Raw genomic sequence first — 23,448 nt, 5'->3', positions numbered from 1 at the left:
TTAAGATCACCATCTGTATTTAATCTATTGGAAATAGCTTGGATTCCCAAATTGTGAGGGATATTTGAATATATACTTTGTACGTCCATGGTTAGGAAAGCATATGACTCTTTCCATTCAATATCTTGTATTAATTGTAAAAAATGGGTAGTATCTTTTATATGTGATCTTAATGTAGAGGCACGTGGCTGTAAAAAACAGTCACCAACTGAGGCAACATCGATGGTACCCTACTAAAATCTTATATCAAAGTTTAATTATAGACTTGAGATTATGGGTGAGAATTCATGATTTTAATGTATGTGCTGACTGGTTATATCCTATTGTGGAATCAGCAACATTTTTATAATAAATTGTTTTTTATATATTCATTACCACAGTTTATATGTCATATATAATATCTATATATCACCAGCACTACTTGTTCTATTGCATGTGATTTTGTATCTTTAGGGAGTGACTCCCCCATTTTTTTAATAGCTACTAGGAAAGCAACACATTTCAGCGCCTGTTTATACCTACTCAGGTATTTTTTTTGCTTGTAAACTCTAAAGGTACATACATACGTAACGATTTTGTAACCAACGATTTTTTGTCAGATTTTCCCTTAAAAAAGTGAACGATTTTTTGAAGTGTAATGAACGATTTTTACAACTATGAACGAAAAATGTTCCTTCCCTTAATGAATATCGTTATGTTGGACAGTCTGAAATGGACGATGAACTATTTGATGATTTCTTTTAGATCCCCTGGCCTTTCTTTGTGCTAATATTGTATCCTGGAAGTTAAATGATAACAACAAACGATTACGCCCTTTTCTTATTGTATTAGTCACAGTGGCAAAAAAGATAATTTTAAAATCTTGGATATCACATTCTTCTACATTTACAGAGGTCACCCAATTGTTATTAAAATCATTATATTATGATAGATAATCTACTATTCCTGATATAGAGATAGTTGTTGTCAGGTTTTATCGCAAGTGGTTTCCGCATTGACAGCTGACACTCAATGTCAGATATTTAAAATATTTTAGTCCGCGGATTGGTATTTATATATAAGACTTTCAGAACCCTCTTGAATTCTCTTTTTATGTATCCTCAGTTGGTTCAATCTTCTAATGTGCTATTAAGAATATATTAGCAATTAGCTACTTATATTTCTGTACAGGTTGAGTCTCCCATACCCAAATATTCCGAAATACGGAATATTTTGAAATATGGAATTTTTTGAGCATGTTTGTGATAGTAAACCTTTTTGTTTTTTGATGGTTCAATGTACACAAACTTTGAGCCTCAAAAATATTGAAAATATTTATATAAAAAAACCTTCAAGCTGTGTATATGAAACATAAATGCATTCTGTGTTTAGGTTTGGGTCCCAATCCCAAGATATTTCATTATGGTATGCAAATATTCCAAAATACAGAATAATCCGATATTCAAAATATCCCTGGTCCCAAGCATTTTGGATATGGGAGACTCAATCTGTATACGATGTGACATTTGTGGTGTATTTCCTTTTTTCTTTTTTCCGTTCCACCTTCTGTTCTCCCCACCCCCTATCCCCCCCCCAAATATTAATTTTTTTTTATAATTTGATTTGTTTGATATTGTTTTTGGAATTTGAACTAAAATTTACATATTCTTATATAGCATTGTTGGCTTATGATTAATCAATGTCCATTTCAAAATGTTTTCTACTTTCAGTATACCTCTTTGACATTGATTCATTGTAAAATGTTGAACACATTTTATTATTTGTTTTATGGTATTATTTTGAAAATTCAATAAATATATTTAATCTCACAGTATCCAATGGGATAATTAGCCACAACCTGTCAATGCAAGGGAGGGGTGGATTTTCTTTGTAATTACATATTGTGGAAAGATCAGAGTATGGGTGCAGTCTCCTGGGGTTAATGATTGCACTTGTCATACAGTAGCCAAGTAGTAGTGCACTAGTCCTGGGCAAGACCCAACATCTTTCTCACAAAACAGAAGTCTTAAGCACAGCACTTAAATTCAGTAATCGACTACAGAGACTGACACACACTTTATCAGCCTCTCACAGGGGTGCTGGCAATCAAGGCTGCTAATCAGCTTCTGGCCACCATAGCAGTTAATAAATTACTTTTTTAGTAAACTAAGCTGTTGTGATGACCAAAGTAAGGGAAGTCAATAATAAAAAGATGTTCTGCTAGACTAGAGTATGTCAAATAAATTTCTTTACATAAGTTACTACTTCACAATTTTTACTTTTAGATTTTTTTAGAACTTCATTTAACATGCTAGGAACACTAACACACTATTACAGTTTGATAACCTATTTATTTTTCATATTTTCATTCCAGATGGAGTTTTAACAGCAAATTCCGAGAATAACAATTATCCTTACCATGGAACATCCCATAAGTGTAGCATCTGCTTATTGTCCTTCAATAAGGAGACACAATACCAAAAACATATGCGAGATCATGAGAGAAATGACAAGGTAAACAAACAACTGCTTTATGTCTAATATATGTACGAGGGTTGTTCAAAAAGTATTGCCTAAATGCTCATAACTAAAATTTTATTATAGATACAGATTTGAAAATTTGCAGTAAAATACTTAGAAGTCTTAGTAACAGAATGACTCTACTAAAAATATTCACCATCTGCCCTCAAACATTTTCTCCACATCTCAACCCAAACTGTGAATCCACTTTGGAAAAATTCCAGTGTTTGGTGTTTAACCTAGGAACGTATGACGATTTTAACAACGTCTATATCTTCAAAATGTTGAACCCGGAGACAGTATTTGAGAGGGCCAAACAGATGAAAGTCAGAAGGGGCCAAATCAGGACTCTATGGTGGATGTGGCATTATTGCCCACCCCATTTTGGCAATGGCCGCAGATGTTGCCATCGATGTGTGAGGTCTGGCATTGTCGTGCTGTAAGATGACATTTGACAGTGGAATTGTTGACTTTTTTTTGCGGATGGCTTCTGTCAGCTTCTTAAGTGTAATAATGTATTGATTCGTTTGGTTCCAAGTAATCGATGAGAATAACACCTAGGCAATCCCAGAAGAATGTGGCCATAACTTTGTTTACGGATCGTTGTGATTTAAACTTATTTGGCCTCGGTTAACTTGGGTGTTTCCAATGTTTTGATTGGGCCTTTGTTTCTGGGTCATAAAGGAATACCCAGGTCTCATCTTCTGTAATGACATTTTCCAAAACGTCTCCGGGTTGGCTTCAAAGTTGATCAAAAGGTCATTGCACACTTCCACCCCCTGGGCCTTATGATCCCTGGTTAATTGCTTTGGAACCCATTTAGTACACACTTTATGATATCCCAAATCATTGATTAGTGTTTCTACAGTGCCATGGCTACATTCAAGTTCATAGTTCATCACTGATATCTATGATGGTCTGATGGTCACACGACGGTCTTTCTGAATCATGGCATCGACTTTGTGTTGGTTCTCTGCTGTCACTGCAGTTAACGGTCTGCCACCACAAGGTTTGTCGCACATGGACGATTCTCCTGATTGAAAAAACTTCATCCACCTTCTGACATTGCTATAGTCAATTGTATGCTCACCATACACTTTTTTTCAGTCTTCTGTGGATTTCTGTAGCACTGCAGCCTTTTTTTTCCAGAAATTCAATGATGGCTCTTTGTTTCATCTTGGATTCCATGGTATTTCTTGGACTACCTAAACAAAAATACATATATATCTAGCAGACATATTAAACTACAAACTGACAAAGTTTCAAATAAATATTGCATATTATTTTAGAGTTATGAGTATTTAGGCATTACCTTTTGAACAACCCTCATATATATGTCAATCTTAAAGATGCCTCTGTATTCTGTGTTTTTTCTCTTAGGTGTCCGTGGTGTGTTTATACTTCAGTGTGTGTATACATCTGTATATATAAGTTGTATATATAAAATCAGCAGTCTTGAAAGTGTTAAAACAATCGATGTGTGTGTTCTGTAGTATTTGAAATATTTTTTTGCAGTGGGACTGTAGGTGCCAGCGTGCCCTTAATATCTAGGCATGCTGGCACTTGTGGTTCTCTAAGTGTTGGCATACAGGGCTGGCTTGCTGAAACCTGTAGTTCCACTGTAAAGAACAATATTAAATCTATCTTTTTACGCAATAACCCCGCATTCACCTCCACCAGGGATGCAGGAAATCGCCTGGTTGGTAGATCCCTTTTTGGGTCCTGACTTTCTGAGGTTTTCCAGCCCTGCTTAATGTGATGGCAATGGGACACCATGCTGTGTGTCCCTCTGCTATGGCATGGCAACCCCAGCTGGTTCAGCCTGATGCTGGTTAATGGAAAATAGAGGGAACCCCACTCCAGTTTTTTTCTGGATTTTTCATAACCAGAACAGGCTGAAAGGTCCAGGAGAAGATTTTTGTTCGATTTTGGATTTAGTTAATATTCGATTTGCAAATTAGACGGCAGATCGACCAAAATAAAATTTACCCCTGAAACTTGAAAAAAAAGTTTAATACAACTTCCATAGTTGTGGTGATATCTGAAGACCAATGTGTTATTGGGTAAAGATTTATGGAATACTAGCTGAAGTACCTGGCTTTGCCCAGGTTTAAATTCTTGAAGTTAAGTTTTATTATGTGATGTCATCCAAATCCTTCCAGTGGAAGGACCAGAACAGGCTCCCCGGCTCAAAGTTCTGCCCAGCGTACATCAATGGGAGGTCCGACCGGGATCTCAACCCCCTAGTTTGTCTTCTGGCATCCAATGTTACCACTGTAAAATTTTCGGCCAACTCCATCCAGTGGAAGGCTTGGAACAGGCTCCCTGGGTCAATGTTCTGCCCGGCGCACTTTGACGAGAGATCTGTCTGGGACCCCAACCTCTCCATTAGGAATCCCAGACCAATTGCCACCTCTCTATCCAAATCCATCCAGTGGAAGGCCTAGAACATGCTCCACGGGTCATGTTCTGCCCAGAGTCCCCGGGTCAAAGTTCTGTCCAGCGTACGTGAATGGGAGGTCCAACCAGGACCTCAACCGCCTAGTATGTCTTCTGGGACCCAATGTTACCACTCTGTGAAGTTTTCGTCCAAATCCCTCCAGTGGAAGGTCCAGTATAGGCTCCCTGGGTCAAAGTTCTGTCCAGCGTATACCAATGGGAGGACCGGCTGGGATGCTAACCACCCTAAAACTTGGCCAGGATCAAACTGGATCACCTTGCATTGGTTTCATCCCAATCGGTGCAGGGGTGTCTGAATGCATAACTGGATAAACAAACAGACCAATGAATTTTATAGATAAGATCTTGCAGAATTCATTACATAAATGTAGGATAGATGGACAAAATGACTGTTTTCAGGCGGTGAAGATATCTTAAAGCTTTGATCTCTCAACAAAACATGAATTTGTTAGAAAGTTTAATATGTCTTTCACACTGTCTTAAATTGTTTTTCTTTTCAATATGTTCTATTCATTAATGGAGAATTTTGTCTAACTGCATGTATATATATTTCATTGTTACACAGCCTCACCGATGTGATCAGTGCCCGTTATCATTTAATATCGAGTTTAACCTTACGCTTCATAAGTCTACACACAATGTGGATGATCCCATGTGTCCAGCATGCAACAAGAAGTTCTCCCGAGTGGCCAGTCTCAAAGCCCACATTATGCTTCATGAGAAAGAAGAGGTAATTCAAGTTTTTTTTGTTTAGTTCAATCCAGTTTTGCTTATTTTGTTCAATCTAACTTTCTCTGTTGGTCTCAAACTCAAGATTACCTGTGCACTAGTCCCCTGCTCCACAGAGGAAGTCCGTTCTAAGGCCAAAAGGTAGATGTGCTAAAGCTTCTAAAACACACAAGTGTAGATGCTGTCCATAGCAACCAAACGGATTTTGACTATCATATTCTAGGATGCAATAGAGATGACCAGGTGGTTCTGCCTACATACTGCAGTTGATAGGAACACGGCATAACTTAGACAGTATTAGTAGTATCGCAGTTGGTAAATTCATTACTAGAGAAGCAAGGTTTCTTGAGTAATGGTGGATGTAATAGTGGTACTTTTATTACTAATAAACCCACTTGTAAAATATCTAGTTTTTCCACATTTAAAGGTATCTTTAATTTTACTTGCTTGTCTGTTTGTTTTAAAGAAAATAGATACTATGCCTAATGCAAAAAAGTGTGCAGGGTCGTAGCTAGGGAAGTGCGGCCGGTGCCATCGCACAGGGCACCACAAGTCAGGGGCCGTTGTTTAGGCCTGTCAAATTTCTGTTTATTATCATTCTTGCTTGTAGCTTCCTCTTATTTCATCCCCAGCATCTCCTGGCCTCTCCTATCTCTTCCCTGGCCCTTCCCCATGAAGCCATGCCCTTTTTTGGGTGCATTATGTCCCTTTGAAAAATGAGGGGGGCGCCAATGCTCTTTCTGGCACAGGGCACCAAAAAGTCTAGTTACGGCTCTGAAAGTGTGGATGTATTTATTTATTTAATTTGAGCATCTTTCCTATTTATGACCTGTTGAAAGTCCTGCCACGTCTCCTAAAATAGCTAATGCGTTTTGTATGTAGATTTCATCTGATTTTATTTGAGATACCTGGATTGGACATTGGGCCAGACGCGGTCGCTAGATGCGTAAGCTCGCACTGAGCAAATGCAAATTTTCCAAATTGACGACATGGGATGCGATTGCTCGCCAAGGCATAAGCACACCCACTTTGGCTGTGCGAGCGATCGCTCTGTGTATGCAGACACCCCTTAGCGTATGTAGAGACGCCCACTGGCACACGTCATCTCCAGGAAGTGTATGAAAACATTGGTACATCGAGGACCATTGGATGCGAACGCAGTGCTTGTGGTAGCCTTACCCTACCGCAAGCTCTGCGAGCATTTCAGTGTAAAAAAAAGCCAAGTGACGTGTACTATGACGTTATCTGTTAATTATGCACGCCTCTGAAACGGCGTTGAAACACTCAGGCCGCCTGCGTTCGCATCGCCAACCCCCCGTTTTTACTGGACTGCCCCTGTTACCACACACAAACGGCCTCTCCTGTCACTCATTACATTGGGCTGTCTTTGCAGGGCGAGCGAGCGGTATGCGATCGCAGTGAGTAGTTTGCGCACGCGCAGAACGAATCATGCGCGTACGCAGAACATCGGGCCGTTTGCGAGCGCACACATATAGCGAATGGGTCTGAATCAGGCCCAGTGTCAGCACTAGAAATATTGTTTGTTGCAATGTAGGGGAACCACATGCAAAGTTGAAAATCTAAATATCTGAAGGAACCCTAGAACAGGAAATTATCTCTATGTGTACAATTCATCAACATCGACCATTAAATCCCTTATTATGTTTCCAGTTCCTAAAAAACAAAACTAATATTTATTTAAGGGCCTTTAACCTAAATATATTATTGGATTATACCTAGAAGAGCAAACTTGTATATTATCAGACACTTCTTTTCCTGCTTATATAGTACTTTCTGTGTCTGGTCACACTCGCCCCTTTCCTCAGTTACATTATACCTCCCCAGAGATGTCATACATAGCCCCTGCTACTGGGTCATTCTCCCAAGATACTGTATTGTATAGGAACTATGTGGGCAAGCAAGGGAACAATGGGAACTGTGTTATTGGTGATCTCTGCAAGTATCAACAACATAGAAACTTAAACAATAATATTTTTATATTCGTCACATTTTATTTTTGTTATATGTAGATTACACAAAAATTTGCTGTAAAAATAAAAACGTGTAGGATTAGAATTCCTTTAAATGAATAATTATTTTTTTCCATCAATTCCCTGTTTCAGCTAACTCACAAAAGGCTGTTGTGTGTTTTATTGCAATGGAATAAAACAGCCCCTTTGTTAACATTTGATTGGAACTGTCAGAATTAAATTTTGTATCAGTAAACTGATACAAAATACTTTTGTCTACGCAGTGTCCACGCAGTACTTTAGCAAACCTGTGGCTGTGGAACTTCTATGTCCACTATAACAGGAGGTCTGTAGGTTGCCTTTGTTGTATATAGTACTTCTGCTTTCACTGTTATTGTGATAATTAGTCCAGGATAAGTGTTACAGTAAAAAAGAGTGCTGGATGACCCAGATATAATAATAGCACATCCCTGGTTGTGCTAATAAAAATTATAATTCTCTAATGGTTGACGGTTAATAATAATAATGATGAGTGCCACTAACTTCTGTTTATATAACCATTTCTAATTTTACCTAGCCTTGTCTGATTTTACCTGTTATGTGGAAACCAGCAGCATGGACTCATTGTTATATTGATTACCAGCTCCCAGGCTGGTCAGCTCAAGACTGGGACCTCTATTCATTGGTGGTCATTAAAAAGAAGCCCTAATAAAGTAAATGGCAATAAACACCATTTGTACAATGTCACGAAACCTGTAATGTAATGATGTCACAAAATCTGCCTTCATTAGATCTGTATTGTATATTTAAATAAATGCAGCACAGCATGATTTGTACAGTGCTTTTAGGTGTTTAGTGTTAGTTCAGTATGGTATGAACAATAGAAATAATAATAATAATTTAAAAAATGTACCTAAAAAGCTTAAGCACCTAAGACCAGGCTGGACAAATCGGAGCCAATGTGCGTAATAAAGACAAAAAAACTACTTTTGTAGACTATGGGGAAATATGTCATAAATAGTTATTTCATAGAATCACAGCTTTTATGCAATTTTTATGATGGGATTTAAAGCTACAGGTATTTTAAATGCAAAACCAGTCTGGCTTTAAATAGCCACTTTAAATCCTCTGTCAAAAATAATTGTAAAATCTGTGATTTCGAAAATAGCTATACATTTGTATTGATGACAGCTGATACACACCTTCTCTGGCTCATTAACAGATCCTTACAGCTCCTAGTTTACACTGTCCTCACTGTAAAGGCTGGTATCCACTTATAGATATACAAATGACAGCACGATTACGACATTGCTGTCGTGCACTCGTTTGTATATCTAGTGATGTGCCTAGACTGAACGTTCACTCGTTCAGTCCAGGCACATCCCTCATCCCTGCACATGCTGAACCTGACGAGATAGTCAGGTTGACCAGCATGTACGGGTGATGTCGGATGTCTGAAGCGACCAGCGGGCACGCGCATCGCTGGTCACTTCCGACCAAAACATGCCCGATGCATGCACGATGCATGTGCGATTTGCAACCACGTTGTTATCGTGCAATCGCTTGGTTAAATCGCTAAGTGGATACCCCCCCTTAAGAGCTTGTCAGATACTATACATCAAAATATAATCAAACCATTAAAGTAAATAGATTTTTAGGGTTCAATTCACTTGCCTGCGAAGCCCGCAATGTGCCATTAGAAGGGCGATTAAACACCCACAACAGCACTCAAATTGGCCCCAATTTGCTCTGATTTCACCCCAAAATCATATTTGGTGCATGTCTATGCCTCATTTAAGGTAGTCCCAAAATAGTGGATTCTAATACACACGTGTGTGGGGCCCACATGCCTTTTTGGGGCAAAAAACAGGGCACATTGGGGGTGATTTAGTGTGTCAATGTTGGCGTTCTACTAAGGTTCCAGTGGCACATCATCAGTATGACTGGCACTTTGCCGGTAATTGAATTAACTCCTTAGAGCACTAAGTTTTCTCATTTACAGGACAATATTAAATGATTAATACTTTTTGAAGATGAGCTATTATGTGTTTTTTATTTCATAGATTTTAATTTGCTCGGAATGTGGTGATGAGTTCACACTACAAAGCCACCTGTCACTACACATGGAGGAACATCGACAAGAGCTGGCTGGTAACAAGACCTACAGTTGCAAATCATGCAAGAAAACCTTTGATGCTGCACCACAGCTTAAAGATCATATGAAAACACATTTCAAAATAAGGTGATAGCACAATTTTTATTTGCTTGTGGGTTTTCATTCATCTTTTTTTTTTTTCTTAATTTCTTGGCACGCAAATTTTGAATATACAAAAAAACTAAAAAGCGCTTCAGTGGCAGAGATGAAAAAAGTAAACTGTAAAATCTTAAAATAGATTAATGCAGGAACAAGGATGTGCTGGTCAATCCTCAAGATCTTAACAATTAGAAGGATTCTGAGTTTTTCAAAAAGTCTTGAATTACAGATCACTGAAAACTAGTGAAATGAATATGAAATTGAACAATTGCTCTTTTTTAAATGTTATGCAATCACAGTAAAAGTGGCATTACTTACTTTTCATGCACAACATGCAACAGATTCCAACTTGTCGGCTATTATTTGTCAACAGGTTTAGTAGCTATTAATCTGTAATCATTTAAAACATACTATAAACCAAATTTGGTGTTGCATACAGATAATCCTCCTTTTGGATCTCCTCATAGTAGTATATTCTATTTATAGAGATGCTGGGATTTTTAACATTAATCAAACGGCTAGAATAAGTCCTGGACATTCACACAGAAAAATCTTATAGATAGAGTACATCTATGTGGCTTGTTCTTGTGTTTACTCTCTGAGTCAGACCCTGAGCCATAGATCTCACTTTATAAATTTAAGTGACAATGCTCCACATATAAAGAGATCAGCAACATCCATAAATATAATGATCTTTATGCATTTCTCTGCACTATATTATTCCAGTTTCATCTGAGGTCAATGTGAATTTACAGTGCATCCGGAAAGTATTCACAACACTTCACTTTTTCCACATTTTGTTATGTTACAGCCTTATTCCAAAATGGAATAAATTAATTTTTGTCCTCAAAATTCTACACACAATACCCCATAATGACAACGTGTAAAAAAGTTTTTTTTACATTTTTGCAAATTTAATAAAAAAAAAAAACCACTAAGAAATCACATGTACATCAAAATTGAGCTCAGGTGCATCCTGTTTCCACTGATCATCCTTGAGATGTCCCTACAGCTTAATTGGAGTCAACTTGTGGTAAATTCAGTTGATTGGACATGATTTTGAAAGGCATACACCTGTCTATATAAGGTCCCACACTTGACAGTGCATGTCAGAGCACAAACCAAGCATGAAGTCCAAGGAATTGTCTGTAGACCTCCAAGACAGGATTGGCTCGAGGCACAAATCTGGGGAAGGGTAAAGAAAAATGTCTGCTGCTTTGAAGGTCCCAATGAGCACAGTGGCCTCCATCATCCATAAATGGAAGAAGTTAGGAACCATCAGGACTCTTCCTAGAGTTGGCCGACCATCCAAACTGAGTGATCGGGGGAGAAGGGCCCTAGCCAGGAAGGTGACCAAGAACCCGATGGTCACTCTGTCAGAGCACAGCATTCCTCTGTGGAGAGAGGAGAACCTTCTCTGCAGCAATCCACCAATCAGGCCTGTATGGTAGAGTGGCCAGACGGAAGCCACTCCTTAGTAAAAAGCACATGGCAGCCCACCTGGAGTTTGCCAAAATGCACCTGAAGGAATCTCAGACCATGAGATACAAAGATTGTACTCTTTGGCGTGAATGCCAGGCGTTATGTTTGGAGGAAACCAGGCACCGCTCATCACCAGGCCAATACCATCCCTACAGTGAAGCATGGTGGTGGCAGCATCATGCTGTGGGGATGTTTTTCAGCGGCAAGAACTGGGAGACTAGTCAGGATAGAGGGAAAGATGAATGCAGCAATGTACAGAGACATCCTGGATGAAAACATGCTCCAGAGTGCTCGTGACCCCAAACGTTTCATCTTTCAGCAGGACGACGACCCTAAGCACACAGCCAAGATATCAAAGAAGTGGCTTCAGGACAACTCTGTGAATGTCCTTGAGTGGCCCAGCAAGAGCCCAGACTTGAATCCAAATGAACATCTCTGGAAAGATCTGAAAATGACTGTGCACCGATGCTTCCCATCCAACCTGATGGAGTTTGAGAGGGGCTGCAAAAGGGAATGGGCGAAACTGCCCAAAGTTAGGTGTGCCAAGCTTGTGACATCATATTCAAAAAGACTTGAGGCTGTAATTGCTGCCAAAGGTGCATCAACAAAGTATTGAGCATCAACAAAGTATTGAGCAAAGGTTGTGAATATTTATGTAAATGTGATTTCTTAGTTGTTTTTTTTAAATTAAATTTACAAAAATCGTGAACTTTTTACACGTTGTCATTATGGGGTATTGTGTTCAGAATTCTGAGGACAAAAATTAATTTATTACATTTTGGAATAAGACTGTAACATAAAAAAATGTGGACAAAGTGAAGCGTTGTGGATACTTTCCGGATGCACTGTAGGCTATGTGGTTTACTTGGAAGTTGGATGGCTGCAAATATGACTGAATCAGCTACAGTTGAAATAAGTAACAAAAAGGAGATTAATGGTACCAGTAAAACCAAGGCCATCATAATGTCACAGTGTCTATTGTAGCATTACAAAGTTACTTTCCTTGTACAAAGATATCTTTACATATATTTTTTTTTTATTCAAATACAGTATCTGTAATGTAATGTTCGCTATATGCTTTTAATGAGTTCTTGTACTGTCCTCCCTGAAATTAAAGTGAATAGCTGCAACCTACAATGGACAGGAAGAGGGACGCACAACTAGGGAATGGAATTCAGTGCATTGTCAAACAAAATATTTATTTGGAGATGCATTAAAAAAACAAACCCGAGTTGGCTGGGTCACAATCTTTAGGCATGTGAGAAACTACCCAGGAAGTACAAAATACTATAATATAATCAAAAACATTATTTCAAAAAAGGAGAGAAGGAAAGAATCCCTATATGGGTGCACTATTACTTATAATAAAAATAAAATATAACCTTTATTATAATTCTTAAAATATACCCTTGGGTGAATAAGCACAGCAAAATACAAAACATACAATATTATATATAACAGAACATATTAAATGTGTGCTCAGTCCTATATATTTGTCACCTATACACTTAACAGTGCCCCTTGTGTACCTATTAAATTTATAATGCTCCTAAATTCAATGACAGTTTGAGATGTTCTCAAATTATTGGCTGCTTAATAGAGAGTATCAGCAATTAGTTTAACCCACGTATGTACGTCTCAATTGAGAAGATCCAGTTATATTAGATCTGTAAGCACACATGATTATATCAACCAAATGAATCCCCTTACTATGGTGTTATATTCTGATGTCTAGGCGTTCTCTGTGCCAGTCCTAAATGTTAATAATACCTGTTGTACCTATAATTTGAATGTCATTATAGTAATTCTAGCTGTAGCTTTTGCACGGCGTTACAGAGCCAGTGCAAATAGTGCAGCTTTCACTCTCAGAGCAGGAGATATATCAGGCTAGCTGAGAGGAGACACGTGGCCAGACTCAAAGCGCTGCTGTGTATATTAAGTGAGCCAGCTGAGAAAGATATGTGGCCACTGTAAGCAGCGCTGCCTTATGTGATAACTCGGCTGAATGAGAGAGATATGCGGCCAGAGTCAGCAATGCCGCTTTATATTATACTATTACCCCATGTGTATGAACCAAGCTATTAATTAGTGATGAATGGGAACAAGCACCTGTAAATTAGAGGAATTACTGGCAGGCTGGATACTCTGTAATGATCTGTTTGTTATCCAATATTAAACCAGACTCCTGAGATTGATACAGTGTTGCTGTTCTGGAATCAATGTGGTGTTGTGGAAACACAATTACAAACAGAGAAATGGTTTATAATGTTTAATTTAGGAGCATTATAAATTTAATAGGTACACAAATGGACACTATTAAGTGTATTTGTGACAAATATATAGGACTGAGCACACATATTTTAATATGTTCTGTTATATGTAATATTGTATGTTTTGTATTTTGCTGTGTTTGTTCACCCAAGGGTGTATTTTAAGAATTCTAATAATAAAGGTTATATTTTATTTTTATTATAAGTAATAGTGCACTCATATAGGGATTCTTTCCGTCTCTCCTTTTTTGAAATAATGTATAATGTCCCTGAGTAGCACCCTTTACCTGATCATTAATTTATAATAGCAATAGGAATTTAAGGGTTTTTTGATGTTTTGAATATCAGTCCTTGGTGCGACCTTTCTCCCACTCCCCCTTGCCCTTATGTGTGTATAATCAAAAACATATTGGCAATGACCCTCTTTAGTTAATCTACTTTTGGCAAAAACTTCATTTCTTATAACTTTATGTAATGCATGGGATCCGGTCTATATATCTACAGTAAAAATGTCGACTATGTCTAGAGAGACACCTGATTTTAGACAGTCAGTAGGTCGACAGGGACAAAAGGTGGACACACTAAAGGTCGACATGTAAGAAGATCTGCAGGGTCAAAAGGTTGACACAAAAATGTTCGTTGCATTATTTTTTTTAGAGTTAGGCACTTACCCCAATGGTTAGGCACCAGAAGGGAGGGTAAGGGTAGACATTTACCAGAGGGTTAGGGTTAGGCACTAGGAGGGACGGTTAGGGTCAGTGCCTACCCGGACGGTTAGGGTTAGGTACCAGGAGGGAGGGTTAGGGTTAGGCACCAAGGGGAGGGTTAGGGTTGGGGTGAAGATTAGTGTTGTATGTCGACTAGTGTATCCACCTTTTGTCTCTGTCGACCTATTCTGGCAGCCAGAATGTTGGCAAGGATGTATTAAACCAAACTCCAGTCTTGTTCACAGTACCTCCTGCTGAAATCATTTCTGTTGCATTATCAATAATTTCATTTATTCAGAACCTAATGTTTAAGGACAAAAAAATAGAGATTGTGCATATTCCTTACAGTATTTAAATTACAGTATTGCCAAAATTATAGTTCTGCCCAAAAAATATCGTGAGAGTATATTTTCATTACTCTGCATTTATACCTGTATTACTGGGTTGTGGGAAGAAGCTTTATTAGAAAAGTATATAAATATTATACTTCTTTGTTCACAGAGTCTCGAGTAGTAGATCATACAATAGGAACATAGACAGAAGTGGATTCTCGTACTCTTGTCCACACTGTGGTAAAACATTTCAAAAGCCAAGTCAGTTAACTCGCCACATTAGAATACACACAGGTAAGTGATTTCACATTTGCATGTATAGATTTATTGATCCAGGGAAATAATGTCCATTTGTGTATAAATGTGGGTCTTTCTCTACCCTCCCGCTCTCTTCCTCCCCCCATTTTAACTAATTTAGTAGAAAAAGGACAAGAAGGTGCTATATTGTATATTATATATTGTTCTAATCAATATACTCATGAATAGTTCAGGTGTCTCCACAATATTTCAATTGTGCATTCCAACAGCTGCAATCCCACCCAGGGATCTGCTATGAGTGTGAACTTCTGTAGATTGGGAGTACATCATTATTACACCTGAATTTTTGTATAATTCTTTATTGTTATTATTAATATCTTATTAGTATTAGACTTGTAAAGGGGCTGGAGCATAGTTGGAAGTATTGCAAATATAATCTGTCCAATGTAGACATGATCTAATAATACTATGAGCCTTATTCTGAGCTGCACGCACTGCCGATGCTTACACAATATATAATACATACAGTATAATATATAAATATGTGTGTGTGTGTGTATATATATATATATTATATATATATATATATATATACACACAATATATAATTTATATAAACACACAGTACTATATATATATATATATATATATATATATATATATATATATATATATATATATATTAGTCATTGTATTTGCAGTTCACTGTGTGGCAGTATTTTTTTTCTTTTGGGTCTAATAATGTGTATGATCACTGACATAATTAACACACTTTGCAAAAATCTTTATCAATTAAAAAATAAAAAATAAAGAAGTTGTGAGTGATTACATAGGATAGTGCTATTCAGAGAGAAGCGCTATGTAAAGAAAGACTTGTTATATAATTGTATCTGCATTTCAATTTGGTTAACAGAAGATGAATGATTCAGTGGAAGTAATATAAAATTTAGATCCCAACATAAAACAGGTGGTTTCATCTGAGTGGCTTAGAGCCCACATTGATCCCTGTGGCAGCTTGGAGCTTTGCTAATTATTACTTGACATAAAACCACCAGCTGTTGTGTAATGTTCTAAGTTATTGCCGTTGTTTCCAAGATCTAACAAACAAACCATGCGTGACACCTTTTGATATGTTATTATGTTAGAAGGCAATTAAGAATGTATTTACTAGTGAGAGAATGCTGGCATGCTTCACAAAAGGTTATCTACCTAAAGAGATAATGCACTAATGATGACAAATTAAAGCATATGTACATTTCCTATAAAGGACTCATTACGTACTTAATTATACATATTGAGTAGAGGGGAGGCAGACACTTACAGGATTACATTCAACTCAAAATGAGTCCTGCTCAGTACATGAAAAACACACCTCATGCAGAGTTAAAAAAAAATAAAAATGAATCACATGGACATTACTGACCTGATAAGGAATTCATTAGGCCTTGAGATCATTGCCAAATAGTATCTCTACATTATTTAATAACTCGATATTCTAAGGTAACTTCATCCTCACATAAAATTACGCTGGTCCTTTTAGAACCACCCACAAGGGTGTGGATTATGTGTCAAACTTGTAACTACTTATTCTATCATCCAAAGCACTGTTGAAGGAGAGAGTTTTCTTAAACAATTTGAATACTTTCTGTGTCTGTCTCCTTAAGAACAGATGCCACAGGCATTAAGCAGAAAATGCTATCAGGACAGTATGGAGGATCAAGCAGCCAGCTGAGTAGTGTCAGCTTCAGTAATAATGGTCCATGTGTTAATCCTGTAGTAGGTCTGTTACTACTTGCATTGTCTGGCTGATATGGTAAAACACATGAATGATTTCTCAGTCACTCCACAAAAATGACATGCTTGGCAGACTTGCCCAACTGAAACCGCTTCTGAAAAGAAACACTTTGCCACATTCAGTAAACATGTTTGTACAGTAGTATTAAGAACTTTTGAGTGAAGGTTTTGTAGTTAGACTAACAGCTTGGCATGAATAGGAGGCATTCACAAGGTGCAATTCCTGTATAGTGTATAACACAGTTACTGCTTTCCTAGTAGCAGCTAACCAATAGTGTGAAGTAATTTAGTATTTGGGATAAATACAGATGACAAAATAATTGCTGCAGAGCACTGATAAATGGAGTAGTTGAATGTTTCTTTTTATAAATGAGTGAAACTGGTAGTGAAAGTGCTTATGAAATACAAGCATGCTTTACATGTGTTTTGTTTCTAGTTTATGTAATAACATTTGAAGCTCACTGTATGCTCCCCCAGTGTGTTCCAAAACGGAGAACACCGTTGAAATGCTGCATAAGCACTAGTAACATCAGTAGTGGGTTTTGTGGCCCTAGAAATAAGAGTTCTAGTTTTGTACCAGTTTACATGCATTTTCCTAGTGTTAAGCACGCTAGTAAAATGGTTGTAAAAAAGTCAGTGGGTTTGAGGTACTTTGGAAGAAAACCGTTGTCTGATGAGGGTAACACTTTAAACCAAGCATTTGTAAGAAATAAAATGGAAACAAAAACTTGATATTGTGGGGTTTTACACTTCAAGTTTTTAAAATATAATAATTTTAAATTGAACCATTTACACAATATGTAACTTGCATTATTGTACGCTTAATGATTCCTGTAAAATCTTTCTTTGAGTCCTATCTTTTTGTACAGTGTTTTTTAAACACATTATATGTTAGTCGTTAAACTCTTAAACCAGTGACTTTTCCTGCAGCAGCGTTTTACGGTCTCGTGCTTGCAATTCTAGGAGATCACACTAGATGTCACCCTTATCTTAAGGAAAAAAGATCAGATTTTTCTATAGTCTAAATTTTTTTTTTTGTTAGTTTTTATTTAGTTTAATAGGTCATATTATTATTATCCTTTATTTATGTGGCCCCACAAAGGTTCAGCAGCACCTCAAGTAGATAAACAAATGAGCAAACAAGACAACAGCGACTAAGGGGTCAATTTTATTATGTGCGAAGGGTGCGAGTTGCCATTACAACAGAGTTAAAATGCCGGCAACAGACTGGCACCTGGCACCCTTCGTGGCCCGCTCCAAGCCTGAATTCGCAGAATTTTGCCTGGAGCCCTATGGGGCTGCGAGAACATTCAGCGAATCTGGGCTGCCATAAAGTGCGGCCATTGCCACAATGACTCACACCGGCGAGATCATCGCAGCTAATAGGATTGAGCCCTTACAGTACAAAACAATGCAGGACGAGGACATAGTTTATAAACATTGCTGCAGTAGCGATCATAACACTCCAAAGCAGGGTGTCAGCAACCAAGTGTCAGGTGCCCTTGTGGGGAGTTTGGAGTAGATGATTGTATGAGTAAGGGAAGGAGAAGTACATTAGGGAAGAGGCCCCTGCTCGTGAGAACTTACATTCAAAGGGGAAGGGCAGACAGACAGGTGTGACACAGAAAAGGTAGACATTGAGGACGAAGCATGGAGCAGCAGATTATGAGGAGAGCTGGAAGGCTTTGATGAAGTAGTGAGTCTTGAGAGCTTGTTTGAAGATTTGTAGAGAGGTGGAGAGTCTGATAGGGAGAGGGAGAGAGTTCCAGAGGTAGGGAGTATATTTGTACAATTGTGCCACATTTATCTATATTTACATGCTTAGGATTTTAATTTCATATTTTTCCTAATTTTATTCCTATACAGTAAAAATTGTCTTACAAATATAACCAGAAACTGTGAATACCGCAAGGTTTTATGTCAGTATGTGATGATAAAGATGCTTTAACTGCAAATGGGAGTGTCAAAAACTTGTGATTTGCGTAGTTTTCATGCTTCCTCACACCCAAAGTGCCAGCCAATAGTATTGCTGTTAATGTAGTATTATGGTAAAAAAAAAGAAGAGCAGGCAAATCTAATTACATCTCTGTCCAGTGTAATTGCACCTTAATGAAATTTACCATTAGGATCAGATTCATATCTAAGCATATTCTTCTGTGTGTGTGTTTTTCATTTTTTCCCTAAATGTGCTTATTTTTTCTGTCCTCATAAAGTTTCCACTTCAGGAAGTGTCTCAGAAAAATCTCTCACCTATGATCCATTTTTGTCCACCCCCTACATTACAAAGTTTCCATTTTTCCCTAAAATTTAGCTTGTTTGAGCCTAGTCCTAATTCATGAGAATGAGATGGCAATATTTGTTTCTGGTTTGCATTTGCATTTCTTAATGCTTTTGTTTGTATTTGTGCACCTATAATAAATGTGTACCAGGATGAAAAGGTTATCCCATTAATAGGGGAATTCAATATGGAGCGAAAACTCCGTTTTTTGCGTTAATATCTCACCTATGACGTCATTATCGCAGGTTTTAGTTTTACACTGTGTTCAATTTCAAATACTTTTCGCAGGTTCGAAAAGTCTTTGAAAAAAAAGGGGATAACTTTTCACCACTGAATAGGTAGCGAAAAAAAGTGCAGAATTGGGGTTTAAGGGTGCAGGCTTAAAAAAAAATAGCCTGCACCCCTGGGAATGACATTTAAAAAAGAAGAAGGAAATGTCCATTGCGGTGCACTAATCAAAAAAATATGACATAAAATATAAACTTTTATTAATTTATACATAATGTAGGGACTAAAAAGCGAAATATTTAAAAAGGGGATAATGGTGTGTGTAATGTGAATGAGTGTATTAATAAAAAAGCGTGCGCTCCTATTACACTATGTATCCTGATGTCAGTATCAATTGACTGGTTAACATATGTAATCCAGGATAGGTAAAGACCTGATCATCTTGTTACTATGATCCATGCATGGGAATATAATATAATCTATATCATATATATATAAATTAAGGTTAGCGTGATATGTGGGACCTTGTCCTCTTACAGATATATAATAGGGTATCTATATCCCAATGGAAGCTAAATCATTCCCACAACTATAGGCAGAATAATACTGTCCTCTAATATCATAACCCACGCTACCTAAATTGTATCATAAATTGGAGCGTGTGAGGATTGCCATTTCACTGTTCCAAATGGTGACAATGGAGGATAACTCTCCTATTAGTATTTATTAATAAGTTATCACCCAATTCTTATACATTGTTCGTGAGTTACTCCACATATGTACATAAATGTAAATGTAGTGTTGTTTTACTTCTAATATTAACGCTTGATTGTCTTTGCACATTAGTGATGTGATTCTTCTCTTTATCCTTCACTCTTACAGTGACAAGCTTCCATGCTTGTATCCTAAATATTCAGCCACATTTAGTATCTTATATATCTATATTAAAAGCCACAAGATACTAAATGTGGCTGAATATTTAGGATACAAGCATGGAAGCTTGTCACTGTAAGAGTGAAGGATAAAGAGAAGAATCACATCACTAATGTGCAAAGACAATCAAGCGTTAATATTAGAAGTAAAACAACACTACATTTACATTTATGTACATATGTGGAGTAACTCACGAACAATGTATAAGAATTGGGTGATAACTTATTAATAAATACTAATAGGAGAGTTATCCTCCATTATCACCATTTTTAACAGTGAAATGGCAATCCTCACACGCTCCAATTTATCATACAATTTAGGTAGCGTGGGTTATGATATTAGAGGACAGTATTATTCTGCCTATAGTAGTGGGAATGATTTAGCTTCCATTGGGATATAGATACCCTATTATATATCTGTAAGAGGACAAGGTCCCACATATCACGCTAACCTTAATTTATATATGATATAGATTATATTATATTCCCATGCATGGATCATAGTAACAAGATGATCAGGTCTTTACCTATCCTGGATTACATATGTTAACCAGTCAATTGATACTGACATCAGGATACATAGTGTAATAGGAGCGCACACTTTTTTATTAATACACTCATTCACATTACACACACCATTATCTCCTTTTTAAATATTTCGCTTTTTAGCCCCTATATTATGTATAAATTAATAAGTTATATTTTATGTCATATTTTTTTGATTAGTGCACCGCAATGGACATTTCCTTCTTCTTTGTATTAGTCTGTGGTACTACACATTGTCCGTGGTAGCGCCCCCACTTTTTCCGAATGAGAGATAGTGATCTATGTGGGGTTAACGATATTGATACATATAGGCATATGTGGTATCTGGTGCAACAGGAAACCCTATTCGACATTTAAAAAAGAACTGTGTCAAAAAAAAAATAGGGACACCCCTAAAAATATAATTTAAAAATTGGGGTGAAAAAAAAAATGGTAAAAAATTGTTTAACAATACGGAAATAGGTTCAGGGCTATTCAGCAAATATGCGGCAGATGTTTTCTAGAATAGATTTATAGCGGCAGGTGCACAAATGCAGAATTTTTGAAAACTTACTTTAGGGACATCAAAATATGCTAGTACCCATTTTCATGTACCCCAAATTTGATGGGACCACTTAAAAAAATGAAAAAAATAACCTAAGTGCTCTTCTGCATCACTTCTTCAATGTCGGGAAAAAAACACCTGCTGCGGCTATTTAAATCCCCGACTTTCATTTGCAGGCTAAAACGGGGATACCCATAGTGATCCCCCATGTTCTTACAACTTTAGGGGGGTCCTACAATTTTTTTAAGGGAAATTTCGTAACTTTATGCAAATCCCACTTCGCAGGCTCCCGTTTTCGTTAGATTCATATTGAATACGGGGATAAGCGGGCGCGCGCCCGATACTTTATCCCAGGTAAAAGCTTCGATATGAAACGTAAACTTCAACAGCGAAGTTTACGTTTCATATTGAATTCCCCTCTAAAACTCTAGCCAGATGCACAATCTCCTCCAGCTCACTGGTGTCAAGATTAAGTTTACTTGCAGAGCATAAATACTCCTACAAATTCAGTTACTATGGCAAAATGTGTTTTCTTCAGATCTTGAAACTTTTTTTTAAATATCTTTTTCTACCTAAGAATTTTTTTCTTTTTTGTGTATGGGCACAACCAGAAGATCAGCAATAGCACCTAGGGCCTGATTCAGAGATGTACGCTAATGTTTTCGGGTCTGCGCAAGTTCAGAATGGGTACTGCGATCTCTCTTGCAGACCCCCTCAAGCTGCAGCATGATTAACATGCTGCGGTGTTTGGGGGGCGGAGCGGGGGTGTTGCTGGCCATAGTTCCCGGAAACGCCCCTGTTTTCCAGGAGGGATGAGGCCAGGTTTTGCATCGGACGCAGATTTTTTGGCCTCGCAAGTAACCAGGACCCGGCCAGACTGCGATAAACTTCAGCTTCTGTGGCCTGGCCAAAGGGCGATGATTGCAATGGTGATCCCAGACTGCTACCTTGGTCGCATCGCTGGGATCGCATATGCAGCAAGGAGGTGTCTATTTCCTGCAGCCACCTCCCACTGCATTAGCATTTTAGATGAACATATTTGCACAGCTGCTTGTGTGCGGCTCTGCAGTTTTGTCCATCTCTGAATTAGGCCCCTAGTGCGCATCTAACTGAAGGCCCAGCAAAAGTAGCAGACGCCTGCACCCCTGCAGTCATTGCTATTTTGACACTCTCAAGCTGGGTACACACTTAACAGATACATCTGCAGATGATGGTTGTTCATACGCACTGAACAACCATCTTCTGGTCGTGGGTCCGGCTGGCCGGGGGGCGAATTCCCGCCCCCCCTACCCGTGGCCTCTGCAGCAAGTGTACGATTTCTGCAGCAAGTGTTTGATCAATTGATCAGCCAATCTATTTGTCGGTGTGTATCCAGCATAAGGCACACATTTATAAATCTGTTATTAGTAGTTTCATAAATAACTATCATATAATACTCCAATATGATAAATTCACACCAATAAACTTCATTTGTTATTTCCACTAGTGGTTTATATTTATTGTGACAAATACAGATTGTTGCTGTCAATTTATATAAAGACTGTCTAATTTGGCATGTTGTTTCAGGTGAAAGACCCTTCAAATGTAATCTCTGCGGAAAAGCTTTTAACCAAAAGGGGGCACTGGTAACCCATATGGTCAAACACACAGGGGAAAAGCCTCATGCCTGTGCTTTCTGTCCAGCAGCCTTTTCTCAGAAGGGCAATCTTCAGTCTCACATACAACGGGTTCATTCAGAGGTAAACACATAACCAACCAGCTTCTGTCTATTTTCAGCCTGTGATCTATTGAAAGTGTCAGCAGGAAATGATAGGAATAATGAGTAGTGAGTGGGAAAATGTTTGTCATTATGCTGCCCTGGTACACAGGAACTGTATTTGATCCTGGCAGATGTCAATTTTGCAATTATTAAATCCTGTACCTTTGCCACAGATGTTGAAGGGGAACAACAAAATAGAGCATGATACTTTGTGCCTTTAACAGATGCCTTTTTTAGAGGTGTATCTGTATTTCCGATAGGCGTCGGAGTTCAAAATGATGATGGCTCCATTTTTGCACTGTATGTATACACTAGATTTAAATTTGGACGCATTGTAATCTAAATGCAGCTGGAAATACAACCGCAGAAATGTAACTGCTTGAACCTATTTTTTTGTGTGTATACA

The 23,448-nt window shown here is 37.8% G+C and overlaps 1 protein-coding gene across 2 annotated transcripts in view; it reads left to right on the top strand.

Moving 5' to 3' along the window:
• The window catches only part of ZNF236 (zinc finger protein 236), a 192,347-nt gene that overhangs the window by 20,764 nt on the left and 148,135 nt on the right, over positions 1 to 23,448 (top strand). For both annotated transcript variants that reach the window (XM_088475911.1, XM_088475912.1), the window contains exons 2-6: positions 2,354 to 2,493; positions 5,525 to 5,689; positions 9,722 to 9,900; positions 14,873 to 14,997; positions 22,850 to 23,022. In XM_088475911.1, the coding sequence (XP_088332037.1) occupies positions 2,354 to 2,493; positions 5,525 to 5,689; positions 9,722 to 9,900; positions 14,873 to 14,997; positions 22,850 to 23,022 (782 nt within the window). The remainder of the gene's footprint in view (positions 1 to 2,353; positions 2,494 to 5,524; positions 5,690 to 9,721; positions 9,901 to 14,872; positions 14,998 to 22,849; positions 23,023 to 23,448) is intronic.

The sequence above is a fragment of the Taudactylus pleione genome, unplaced genomic scaffold (assembly GCF_031769625.1).
Source record: "Taudactylus pleione unplaced genomic scaffold, aTauple2 ptg000179l, whole genome shotgun sequence".
NCBI classification, from domain to species: domain Eukaryota; kingdom Metazoa; phylum Chordata; class Amphibia; order Anura; family Myobatrachidae; genus Taudactylus; species Taudactylus pleione.
Note: the sequence above shows the minus strand (reverse complement) of the source record. Positions and strands in the feature narration are given on the sequence as shown.